Source organism: Acipenser ruthenus, chromosome 8, assembly GCF_902713425.1.
Source record: "Acipenser ruthenus chromosome 8, fAciRut3.2 maternal haplotype, whole genome shotgun sequence".
Lineage (NCBI taxonomy): Eukaryota > Metazoa > Chordata > Actinopteri > Acipenseriformes > Acipenseridae > Acipenser > Acipenser ruthenus.
The window spans coordinates 52,722,676-52,735,569 of record NC_081196.1 but is presented as its reverse complement, the minus strand read 5'-3'; the positions used below and the strand labels follow the sequence as shown (position 1 = coordinate 52,735,569).

Genomic DNA, 12,894 nt, shown 5'->3' with positions numbered 1-12,894 from the left:
TTCATAATATGTCGTTCTTTATGTGCTTAGTTATCTACTTTTATACTTTTTGGCTAGAACTGACTGCAGGGATGTAAGAAAAGATCCCCATTGGATAGCAGTTTGATCCATTCCTGGTTGTACTAGGAGTTTAATAGGACACATGAGCTTGTTACCTATAGACTGTGACTAATCCGGCTTGTGGTGAAAGCGCTATGAATTAGGAGTCTTATTTCCATCCCTGGACTATATTTTGCTGGCACGGTATAATAATGAGTTCTGCGTGTTTAAATCAATGCCACCTTCCTTCTGGTAGGTACCTGCAGGTGGAATGGGATGTCAAGATGGGGACGCCCAGGAGTTTCACATCGGACCAGATGAGAGGATCAAACTGCAGAGTACCGTTGCAGGACAACAGCAGTGACTGTGGGATCTATCTACTGCAGTACGTGGAAAGCTTCCTGCAGGTAAAGACCGGGCTTTGTGTGCTGTGCTGTTTATCTTCTTATTTACCACGAGTGTGTTGTAAAATCTACTTGATTCTCTAGCTGCATGCCAGTTTTGACCTAACCCCATTCAGGTTTTCTTAACCAATAACTAAATCAGGACCTGTCATTGTGGCGGTCCAGTGGTTAAAGAAAAGGGCTTGTAACCAGAAGGTCCCTGGTTCAAATCCCACCTCAGCCACTGACTCATTGTGTGACCCTGAGCAAGTTACTTAACCCTTTGCGGTCCATTGTCGGACCTGGTCCGACATTGCAATTATTCCTATCAGGTCCATTGTCAGACCCTGTCCGACATCATCTAAAAAACGCAAAAAACAGGTTTCTAGTCGTTTTTTCTCCGGAAAAAGCCGAGAAAGCCATTCAATGGCCGAGTGGGAGCGACAGGAGCCGAGACAAGCCGTTTAAAAAATAAATAAATAAATAAAAAGGCGTATCTCATGAATAGTCATACATGACCCTGGCATTACATAGGGGCGGTCATAAGGAAACAAGCTGAATGGTACTGTATCAGCGTACAGAGATTATCACGGACATTTGCAGAGCTTTTTTGAGATGTTATAGTAATAAAATAATGACTTGGATTGCATTATTGAGGAGTTTGGTGATAAAACGAGTGATCAGGAGATGATCGATCGGTATGTACGGCTATTATTATTATTATTATTTATTTATTAGCATATGTGAAAGCGATAGCGAACGAAAGGGTGGGGCGGGGCTGGAGATGCCTAGTGAGTGCTTTGTTGTTATGTAGGGCCTTTTAAACACGTTTGACTGTGAAAAAAAAATACTTTTAAACAGCGCGTCTAATATTAAATGCGCGTGTGAAAATAAATTGGACCTGACGCGCACTTAGTAAATGGACTGCAAAGGGTTAACCTCCTTCTGCTCCGTCTTTCGGGTGAGACGTAGTTGTAAGTGACTCTGCAGCGGATGCATAGTTCACACACCCTAGTCTCTGTAAGTCGCCTTGGATGAAGGCGTCTGCTAAATAAACAAATAATAATAATAATAATAATAATAATAATAATATATCACCAGCTATACCACCTATGCCATAATGGGTGTAGCAGCACCATGATTTAGAATGAATCCAGGTCCTGGTGTATAAACCTACTGTGGTATGATCATTCATTTTAATAGGTAAGGCTGGCTGGAATTCTTTTACAGCTCTTTTTGTTTTGCTCTTGTATTCCAGAATCCTGTAGTCCACTTTGAATTTCCAGTTCAGCTAGAAAGGTGGTTTCCCCGACAGGAGGTAAAGAGAAAACGGGACAGGATTAGAGACTTGATTCTGCAGCTGTACAGACAACAGAAGAGCAGCAGCTGATGAACATGGTGGCTGAACCTTTCGCAGACACTGCACAAGATTACCAGAAAGCTACTTATCAGATTTCATTTTGTGCACTGAAATGTGTATGTAGTGACCTACATTTTAAAAATGTTTTTGTTTTAAATGTAGACCTTTTTATTAATGGTTATTATTAAAAAAATAGAAAAAAGACTTGTACATATAAGTATAAATATTACAAATAAATATTTAGGCAATATATCAGGGGTTTTTTTGTTTGTTTTCTTGTGCCTTTTAAGTTTACCAGAAGCTCTTGAATTTGTTTAATGGATCTTGGTGGTATTTCCTACACCTGTCGGTAAAAACAAGCTTCTAAGTATAAATGGAACTAATTTAATAGGAATGTGTTCCGGGAACCACTAAAGAGTTCTAGTCTGGATTGTTGAGAAGCTAATACGAGACCAGTTCCATAGCTTGCAAGTGGGACCGGACACCTTCCATCATTGACAATGTCATAAATTAACTTAGAAGGATGTAAGTCCCCTTCCATATGAAAACAAGGACCTCTAACAGGACACACCGATGATATCCTGTACCATGTTTCTTCAAAACTGTGTAACTGTAGCTTTTAAAGTAATCTAAAAAGATCTGAAATGTGCAGTTTTAAAAGAGACATGTTTTGTAGCACACATGTATTTCATTTTAAAGCAGGATTATCTTGTACAATTTAAAGTTAAAGGAATCTCAGTTGCTATGTCTTATTCTCAGGTTATTCACTTGCACTTCCTGGGTGTAGAGCATTTATAAAACTATTTTGTTGGCTATGATTACTTTAACACAAGTTTAATGAGGAAAAGATGGGAGCATATTCAATCACATTCAAAGTATATGATGTGCTTTCAAAAAATGTTCCTAAAGGGCAGCTTGGTATGGATAACTTTCTAAAAATTTTGATAAGGAACCCGTCACCTTAGTAGAGCTATGAGAATCCTATCTGTGCCACATTTGCTCTGCGTCTGGCAATGGTATTTGTTCTGGGTATTTTTAACATCCACTTGGGAAATAATACAATGTTATTCTGAGAACTCTAGTGAGGCCATCAGATGTGATGACAAGAAGAATGTATTAGTTAACATAACTCTGGTATGTCCTACCAAGATCAAATTGCCATTGTGATCACAAGGTAAAAGCTGAAATGTGTACAATGTAATGTATTTTATCTATAGACCTTTGTTATATATATCCTAATAAAAATAAAAGGATGGTAGGCTCAGCTTAAAAATCAAATTTCTGCATATACACTATAGCACCAAAATATATAGACTATTGAGAAACAGATGTCCCCCCCATTTGGGTGTTGTTTAAATCTAGATATAGGTGTATTTCAGCAGTATAGACTTGCTAAATAGAAACCTGTAAAATATTAGACAAATGTTTTGTAATACTTATGATTGAGCGCATGCAGCTATTTCAGTAATATATCATTTAATATTTTCTGAATAGAGGGGTCACAGTGGGGCCCCTACTACAAAGTGATCACTGTGTTCACATACAAGTACCTCTAAATATGTCACTAAATATGGTGTCTAACTAACAGCAGATGTCAGAAGAAAGTACACATCTTGAACCTATTTTTGTTTGACCTTGAGCATAAAGAAGGTTAGAATCAAAGTGGCCCAGCTAGTGTAGTGTTAAAGCTGCAGTAACGAGAGACCTCAGTGGTAATATGTCAGAAACATACCTGAAGATCGCCCGCTTACTCTTTCTTCTGCCTCTTACAGTTTTACATCAAAGTTCTAAATTAGCTTCATTTGAAAAATGCTGCAAGTTAGGTTGGCTAACATACTTCATGTTTTTATCTTTGCAAATGATACAACATGATTATTGATATCACTGTTGATTACAACGTTCCCACAGGAATAGCACTGTTTGTCATTCTCAAAATTAAAAGCACCAGGCATCTTTCACTTGGGGTAACAACAGGTTTATGAAGACTAGAAAGAATCCTCATTAGGAAATCACTAATTGGCTGCTATAATGTATTGGGTAGAAAAACAGGCTGTCAATGAAGATAAGATTAAGAAGCTGGGAACATATGGTGGCAGGTAGATTTTCAGGGATTGGGAAGAGATTTTTGCTTCCTCACCCCCCACCCCAATCTCTTCCTGTTGATATTCAGCACTGCCGCTGACAACAGCGAATATAAGGACCTTAACAGGACCCCCATTGGTTGTAATGAGATTAAACCCTGCAGCAGAATGTGTAGTTTATCTGAAAGTAGTGTGCAAAATGCATTTGCACTGATGCCATTGAAAGAAACTGGTTTAATCTCAACCGTAATGGGTACTTGTTTACGTTTAATGCCACCAAGAACAGTAGAGTCAGATTGTAATAAGGAAAGCATTAGCCAGAATGTTTGTTTAATTGCCCTAACAACTTAGATTTTCATAGTTTTAGCTCAAAATTGGTTTCGTGTTTGAAGTTTTGGGAAGAAGAATGAGAGGACAGCCACGGACAGCAAATTATGAGCTTAATAGTATAAGTAACTAAGGGTTGATTTGTTCGATTTATACCTTGGTAGGATAAGCCACCCTTAGACTTTATCAGAACATTTTAAATAGTTGGTGCAATCCAGGGAGATTCTCCAGTGCTGTAAAATGTTCTAATGATATACAGTGGTGGATGACTTCATAGGTTGATCAAATTGACCCCTAAGTCAAGGAGACACATGTTTTGACTAATAGCAAAGCGTCAGACCTCTCTGGATGTTAAGTGCACACTCACATGAGGTGATTGTTTTTATATTGCCTGTATGTGTATAGCTGACTTGTGCATTAAGTCTGTAAAGAGATGTTATTCACGGTAGGATTCTTCTATTACGATTATCAAAAGCACAGAGTAAAATGGACTCAGTAGAGGGGTGTTCCTAATAGAGAGGACGATCTGGTGAAATTGACTCAATAGAGGGATGTTCCTAATAGAGAGGGAGATCCAGTAAAATGGACTCAGTAGAGGGGTGTTCCTAATAGAGAGGAAGATCTGGTAAAATGGACTCAGTAGAGGGGTGTTCCTAATAGAAAGGAAGATCTGGTAAAATGGACTCAGTAGAGAGGTGTTCCTAATAGAGAGGGAGATCCAGTAAAATGGACTCAGTAGAGGGGTGTTCCTAATAGACAGGGAGATCCAGATAGTGTCCAAATGGAAAGGGATTGACACAGAGCAGTCTTGTTGTCTTACTGGTCTTTATATTAAACTGGTCGCAAGGAGGCAGCTTGTAAAGCAATTGGAAGGGTGCACAGTAAGTCAAATAGACAAATATTTAAATTAGCCAATTTAGTCCCATAATTAGAAATATTATATCAAATTGCTATTCCATGCATGTGCTTTTTGAATGCCCCCCCAAAAAAAGGGTCATGAGGAGGCATGAAATCATCAGTACAATAAAATATAATATCCAAATAATATATTTTGTTAAACAAATTAATTTAAACACCTTCATTTAACAACATTTTAAGAAATGCAACGTGTCATCAAAAAATGAATGTGAAAAGGGAGCTGAAATGTATACCTGGATATTCGTCGTGCTTACCATTTATTTTATTTTATTTTATTTTATTTTATTTTGTATTATACAACATCCAAAAATCAGGCTTTCATGTCCAGAATTGTTGGGATTAAAATGTGTAGAATGTTCAATGTTCTTTGTGCTGCCATCAAACAGACTCTGCTAATATGTCGCAAAGATGGGTTGCAAATGTGTAGTTTATCTGCGTAAGAACTGACTTTGCCCGTGTCTTATTAGTTTGCATACTTTGAGTTTCTTTGAAATGAAACAAGAAAACAACAACAATCAAGGCTCTTTGGAGTAGCCCTGCTTCCGAAGAAAGCACGCATGGTGATGTTTGCCTTGTATTACAATGACAAGGTTAATCACTAAGATGAGCTGGGTCGTAAGATGATTTGTATTATAAACATAACAAGGGTAATATCACGCCTGGCAGGCTGCATCCCGTTAGTGTACGTTATTTGAACAGGAAAATAGCGTGATTTACCTTTTAAAAGTGATTTGAGCATGCGTGCAGGTACGCTCTAAATGTTCTCTTTCCTCATCACGAATGAGTTGACGTATCTGTTTCCATGTATGTTTAATAAGTCACTGGGTCACCTTTCAACATCTTGACCACCATACGAACATCTGACTTCAATTAAGTTTGATATAGATACAGTGCTCATGGTAACAAGTTCTTTAACCCATATGGTACAATCGAGGTGGTCTCGATGACAATACAGTATGTGTTTAGTGCAATGATTCTTCCACCAATTATACATTCAAAACATGTACAGACATCAGAGAAGGGTTCTGTATACTCTGTTGGTGAACCTATCATGTTCTGTACTGTTCTTTTTTGTAATTATTATTATTATTATTATTATTATTATTATTATTATTATTATTATTATTATTATCTGTAGTAGTATTAATACAGTAGTAGTTCAACTAGAAGTAGCTATAAATATATGTTATGTTCGGAAGTGCAATGAGCAACAGTAAATAAAGAAACACGAACTGAAGTTGTTACCGTTATGAAACTTTATTTTGAGTATTCATTTTTTAATGGCACCTTGGATAATTATCTAGCTACTTATCTAAAGCAAACACAAATGCCCAGCTTTTTTGGTGACCGGTTCATTCAGGTTTCACTGTACAATGAACGTACCTGAGTGAGACATACTCTCTGAAGATCTATTTCGTTGGCATGGATACGAAAATTACAAGATGCATTTAAATTACAAGATGGATTACTTGTATTTGATTCAAATGAATCCATTCGTTTAGACGAGTTGAGTGTCGCCAATGCAATAGTCTATGCAATAGTTTTCCACAAATACATTTTAACTGTCTTGACGTGTGTGTGTGTGTGTGTGTGTGTGTGTGTGTGTGTGTGTGTGTGTGTGTGTGTGTGTGTGTGTGTGTGTGTGTGTGTGTGTTTACTATGGAAAACGTAAGCATCAACTTGGATGTATTACCCAGGTGAGTTTTGTCACTCAGCTATTCCAACAAGTTACACACTCAAAGTTCAGGTACAGCAATTACTTAATTGTATGTAAGGCGTCCTTGTGCAATCGGCAGGGTTGTGAACTACATGACGAGCTACTTTAAAGAGATTAGTCAAGAGGATTAAAGTTTAAAAAAGAAAAAAGAAAAAAAATCTGTCAAGTCCCATATGCCTGAGATACCCGCGGAGCTGTCTTTCAGCACCATTGGCGTTACGTTGCATTACTCAAACGCATTGAAATACGCATCAAAGCTAGTGAAGCGGTAAGTTAAATGAAATGTGGGTAAATATAGTAATGCTTTATGAACAAAAACATTAAGCCATGCTGCAGTTACTTTATCTTTTAGCATCTGCTGTTTGTTTTTTCAGGATACAAAATGCTGGATTTATACTGGAAAAGTTTTCTCTATGTCTTAGTTTTCATCTTAACGAGAGGAAATCTTCAAGTCAGCACGGGTATTATTATTATTATTATTATTATTATTATTATTATTATTATGTGTGTGGGTCTATGTATATGCAGTATTACATATTAAAAACACGTTAGATTGTTTTAAAGCTGTATCCTTTTGTCAAAGAATACAAATTAATCGTGTTTACATGGACAACAGTCCCGTTTAATAACATAATTTTGTAAATTAAACACAATGTAGTAATTTGTACTTTGGCATGAAGACTATATAAGAGCTGTCCTCATGTCGCAATATACAGCCTATGTAATGGTCTATTCTTCAGTTTCAGACACCAATCCGGGAATACCTGTACAGCAAGCACAACATGGACAGCTCCAATTGACAGGAATTTTGGAAGGACTTGTTCCATTCCCTGGTTTAAAATCTAATGGGAATAAAAATGGAGTTCCCAGAAGAAAACGCAACGTGTTGTTTCCCAGTGGAGTTAAAGTTTGTCCGCATGAAACTGTTCATCAGGCAGTAGCAAACCATTTGAACTATTTCAAACTCGGAGGTAAGGGATCAATGCATCTTTTTTTTGTTGTTGTACAAAATACAATCGTTATGGTTAAGATCCTTTAGGGCGATTTGGGTCCAAAACCCATTTTGATTTATTTATCTTTAAAATTAAATGTAGACCAGTCTAATGACATTTGGTATAGGACATGGCGATATTGTGTGGTTGACGTTAGAAATCCTACAAAACGACACACATGCTACATTAATAAGGAAACACTTAAAAGAAGTAACACATAGTTAGCGTGTTTAAATACTTCATGTATGTAAATTGATTCTTGATTCCTACTGAAAGTATTGCATTTCTCTTTTTAAATGTCCATTTATTTTTTAATTTAAAAAGTATAAACAAGCAGGTCTTTGATTTTTAAAGATCAACAATTTGATGTGGGCAGTTAAATGTATGTCTTTATTAAAGATTTCCATCAAAGCAAATTTAATGGTCCCATGTTTAGTTACTGTGGCTCCAAGAAACTTTCAGGGACATTTTTAACAAGAAATTTTGTGATGAAACAGTAGAGCCGACTGGGGAAAATCGTTTCCAAAACGGTTGGTTTTGAGTTGTTTAGCGTGACGTCACTAGAGTGCACTCTAGTTGTTGGGAATGAAGTTCATTGTTGGCTGGGCCTGACATCAGATATAAAGGTGCTGGGATATGAAGGTGCTGGGATAGGGCAGAGTGTTTGGAGTTGAGGATGAACAGGCTGTGTCACAGTCAGTGCTATAAGAACTGTATCTCTCCCTAGCCAGGGTATCCCTGTATTATAAATTGTTATTAAACTTTCTGCAGCTCCAAGCTTCCAGTCTGGCTCAGCAATGTTTTCTTAAATTGACGAATACTTAAATAAATTAAATATAATTAATGTAATTACACTCAACTTAATCATTTAAAAACAGTTTTATAAAATGCGGACAATTTCCCCATTCTCTTTCCCATATGCTACCAGTATATAGCTAATAAAAAGCTTATTTCATACTGAAAGTAAAATGGTTCTTTTAGGTCTAGTGAGGTACACCTGTAGGTATGTGCTCAAGCTACAGGACTAGTTAATTGTTCTGATATTGTGGTTATAGAGGAGTATCCCCCCCCCCCCCTTAAATGGTGCAGGGAATGTGTGTCTTTGCAAAGTAACCTAAACCTTTCCTTGGTTGAAGTATTTAATGTGCTTTACAGTATCCTCTTGGGTCCCTGTATTATAAGACTGTATAATATAAACTGACTTTAATAGTGAAAAACGAGGCCCTGGAGCAGAGGGGCAGTGAAATAGATCTTTCTTTTCCACCTGAACAAATGAGCAGTGAGCAGCTTAGCACGAGGGATTCACAAACAAAAGTTTTTGAAACTGTGAGGAATTTCAGTAATACAAAATGCTATATCATTTTATTTGGTGTTAGATTTCATCTCTAAAAGGATGATGTAATTTTCATTTGTAAACCATACACACCTAGAATGTGTGATGCCTCTGTTTAAATGGTTACTATGCCCCAGTAACAAAATAACTACTGCCTGTAATTATCATATAGGAATCAGAATGGATGCGTCCATTTAATGGATCCAGGGACTACTTAAAGGTTACCATAAGGAGGACATTTTCCCAATAACCCCGGTTATGGCCAGCGAGCCTCACTGTGCACCAGTCATAATTTGATTTAATTAGGTATTAGCCCAACCATGATCCAGCCTTACGTTTCAAGTGGCATACTACTCTGGGACAAGAGTGAATGAGCGGGGATTTGAACTCACAACCACACTGTAATAGCCAATTAATGTGTAGGTGTTGGTAGCTTCAGGCACATGATAGAGATAGTTTCAAAAGTGTAAACCAAGGGACCTATTTTGATGGAAGTTCAAAGGCAAATTATCAGCAGCTACCGACACCAATAATAAGGCACAAAACCCAATCCACAAGCAGATGAGAACTTGAAGCATATACAGAAGCTACTGCAAATAAGTCAGTATATTAGTACTAGAAACAAAAATGCTATCCCTCTTCCATAATTATAAGATCCGGTACCTTTTTGTTTACACATGAACCCCTGGTCATAAGAATACAACAAGTGATCTGGTACAGACAACATGCTATTCTGAATGGTCTGTACCTCTCTGTATTCACTATCTTCTCTTATCTAGTGTGCCAAGAAACTGTGTGGGAGGCATTTAAGATCTTCTGGGACCGACTGCCTGAACGGGATGAGTACCAGCGCTGGATGAAGCTCTGTGAGGACGGGACCGTGAGCGTGTTTGAAATCGGGACTAGCTTCAGTCAGTCTGAGGAGCACCTTCTTCTGGTCCAGAATGTAAGTTTACTGGCCACTATTCTCCATGGTTTACTATAGATGATTTAGAAATATTCTCTGTATTTCATTTTGAATTTCTGTAGTATGGGTTTTCAGTCGAGTTCAAAGTGTTTCCAAGATTCTGAGTAAACAATTCATAAATAATGTAAGGATGTAACATACATGTCATCCTCCGTGCAATAATAAAGTCATATATACATCTATATCTTCCATCTGGTTCATACATTTTAAAGTTAAAGCCACAGAAACAAAAAAATATGTAAATGGTGCTTTGTATATGTGTATGTATGTAGATAAATTAAGTCCAATTAAATTCTCTACACATTAGTAATGCTCATTTATTTTTTTCAGCGATTGTCGTTGATGTCACAAAACAGGTGAGGAGAACTCTATATGTGGTCTTTTCCAATAATTGTACTTGCTCCAGCAATATAAGTGAGATTTATTTCAATGTGCTCTCTTTCACCCAGCCCTTGTCCTGATGGTTCATGCAGGTACGTGAGACTGACTTTTTTTGTTTGTTTTGTTTTTGTGATTTTAAATGGCATAGATGTCTGTAGTAACAAAACCAGAAGTAATGCTTTTTATTAATCCCGTATCTGTATGTAGTAGAGGGTGTGTGACAGTGGCCAAGACAGAGCCATGAGCACAGCATAACTGAAAGGCTTTGATTTAATTTATGTCAGTTAGTCTACAGAACTGATAGACATAAAATTAAGCAAAGTGATGGTTCTGGCAAGAAACTCACTTCAACCATAGATCAAATCACGTGAACATCAAGCATATTTTAGGCTCTTCCAATACCAGATCAAATCGTGAATCCAATAGCTAGTATCTTATTTATACTTTGATAAACAATACATCCAACGATTGGCATGGAAAGGATTTATATCTTACCTCAATCAATTACTTCCCTGCAGTGCACCAGAGTTTGCCTCCTCCTCCCTAGCCTCCCAAGCCTAGCCTCCCCAGCTATCCCGGCCCCCTGCTCATGGCTTCCCTACGGTCAGCCTCTTCACTTATCTGCAAGCTAATTTATGGACATGGCTACCTCGAAAGGCGAGGCCAAAGGCCACAGAATGTAATGTAAACTGTATAATGTAGTAGTGTTGTCTAGTCTATGTTTTAATAAATAAGTTTCCAGACTGAACTTAAATGTGGAGTCTCTTAGGAAGGGGGAGCTAGTTGCAACTGATTGGTTAATGTGGGACCAACAGGGAAGTGTGTCTAGAAGATTCAAGATTATTGTGCAAATCATTAAGAAGTTTAAAAGTGCAACAGCATGTTCAAATTAGAGTTCTTTACTGGTCTACGCAGACCCGAGGACCTGAGACAAAATTGTCACGGGTCGGGTCGGGTCCGATTTTGTTTACTCAGTAATACACAAACTGTCGATTACTATTAAAGAGGCTCTCTTTGGTACTAAAAATCATTGTTTATAATTCCTGTTGTGTGGATTGGCTTCCCCTAGTAGCACATGACACGGCTTGCAGAGCGCAGCAGCAGACACATATCGAAGGGGTTTCTTTTAGATCATTCTTAAAAGTCAGAGTAATGGATTTGTTTATGAAGGATGTGAAAGAAAAACGAACTCCATGAACAAAAGCCCCAGAAAAATGCGGGAATCAATGTGGGAATCATTTGTTTGTTATTGTGGACAAAGAAGGAAAACAAGTTTTGCAAAACACAAATTTTACATCTCAATTCCATTTGCTCTTATGTTAAGTTTGTAATAAAATCAGGCATTTACGAAGTCGTACTTCAGTTCATTTGATTTTCATGATGGAATAAACACTGTCTATAGTTCAGCCAGATTTCCGGGTTGACTGGAAAAAAAAACACTGCTTTAATACTGCATCTAGTCAGTGCATATACTAAGCTGGGGAAAGGAAAAGCGTGCCACTGTTTTTTTGGGCTGGGTCGGATCCGGGTCTAATAAGAATTTTACATCGGGTCGGGTCAGGTAAATAATTGTTGGTTCGTGGTCAGGTCGGGTTGATTAATTTGGACCCGTGCAGACCTCTAGCTCAAATAGAGGTGCATTAACAGCATGTAGTTACGCTGTATTTACACTGTAGTTAACATGTATAAAAATGTACTACATGCATTCTGTGATTGTGAGCATGGAACTCCATAGATGAACAAGACGTGTAACAGGGTGGAGGCTGGGTGCGAACCACAAAACCCAGCAAGCGACCGTCTAAACCACTTTGCAACTGAGCCAGGCTTCTCTGCAAGTGTATTTATAGAGCTTTTAACCTCTCACAGACAAGGGTTCAGGAAAATGTGGAACAGCAGTCCATACACAACCCTGCCTGTTAACTTAATAAAGTTAATTTCCTGATCATATCATTTTGTTGTAAGTACAGGTATTACATAATGTGACAAATGTGTAAATACAGTGTAGCTGCAGTGTAGTTAATGTACCTGTATTTTAAAGTGTACAGTATCCTCACTTTCTGTAGAACCATATTCTTATACAGGTCTGTCTGAATAAGTCAATATGATAAAATATTAAGTAAGAAAGAAAGAATGAATCTGACAGAAAAAGAAAAGAAAAAGGACTTTATATATAAATAGAGAGAGAGTGAATGGAACGGAGCCAAGCTTAAACTCTTCAGATGGTAAACGTCAGAGCTTTAATCCAGTCAATTGGGATCTACGTGGCTCACCTCTGTCTGGCTGCAAGTTATTTATAGGTTAATGCTAATTGATATCCTGCTGAAAGAAAAAACACTGTGGTAGTTGATTTTAGAATCATTGCATTTATAATCCTTCCTGTTTCTGTTTCTGCCACC

The 12,894-nt window shown here is 37.5% G+C and overlaps 2 protein-coding genes across 7 annotated transcripts in view; both read left to right on the top strand.

Annotated features, from left to right (window-relative positions):
- The window catches only part of LOC117407451 (sentrin-specific protease 7), a 35,544-nt gene extending 33,510 nt beyond the window's left edge, over positions 1-2,034 (top strand). For all 4 annotated transcript variants that reach the window (XM_059029216.1, XM_034012498.3, XM_034012496.3 and 1 more), the window contains 2 exons: positions 296-446; positions 1,681-2,034. In XM_059029216.1, the coding sequence (XP_058885199.1) occupies positions 296-446; positions 1,681-1,812 (283 nt within the window). In that variant the 3' untranslated portion in view covers positions 1,813-2,034. The remainder of the gene's footprint in view (positions 1-295; positions 447-1,680) is intronic.
- A 4,923-nt stretch (positions 2,035-6,957) lies between these two features.
- LOC131737793 (interphotoreceptor matrix proteoglycan 2-like) overlaps positions 6,958-12,894 on the top strand; it is a 40,089-nt gene continuing 34,152 nt past the window's right edge. For 2 of the 3 annotated variants that reach the window (XM_059029214.1, XM_059029213.1), the window contains exons 1-6: positions 6,958-7,093; positions 7,200-7,286; positions 7,566-7,796; positions 9,930-10,096; positions 10,448-10,473; positions 10,567-10,590. In XM_059029214.1, the coding sequence (XP_058885197.1) occupies positions 7,208-7,286; positions 7,566-7,796; positions 9,930-10,096; positions 10,448-10,473; positions 10,567-10,590 (527 nt within the window). In that variant the 5' untranslated portion in view covers positions 6,958-7,093; positions 7,200-7,207. The remainder of the gene's footprint in view (positions 7,094-7,199; positions 7,287-7,565; positions 7,797-9,929; positions 10,097-10,447; positions 10,474-10,566; positions 10,591-12,894) is intronic. The other variant, XM_059029215.1, reaches the window with a different exon arrangement.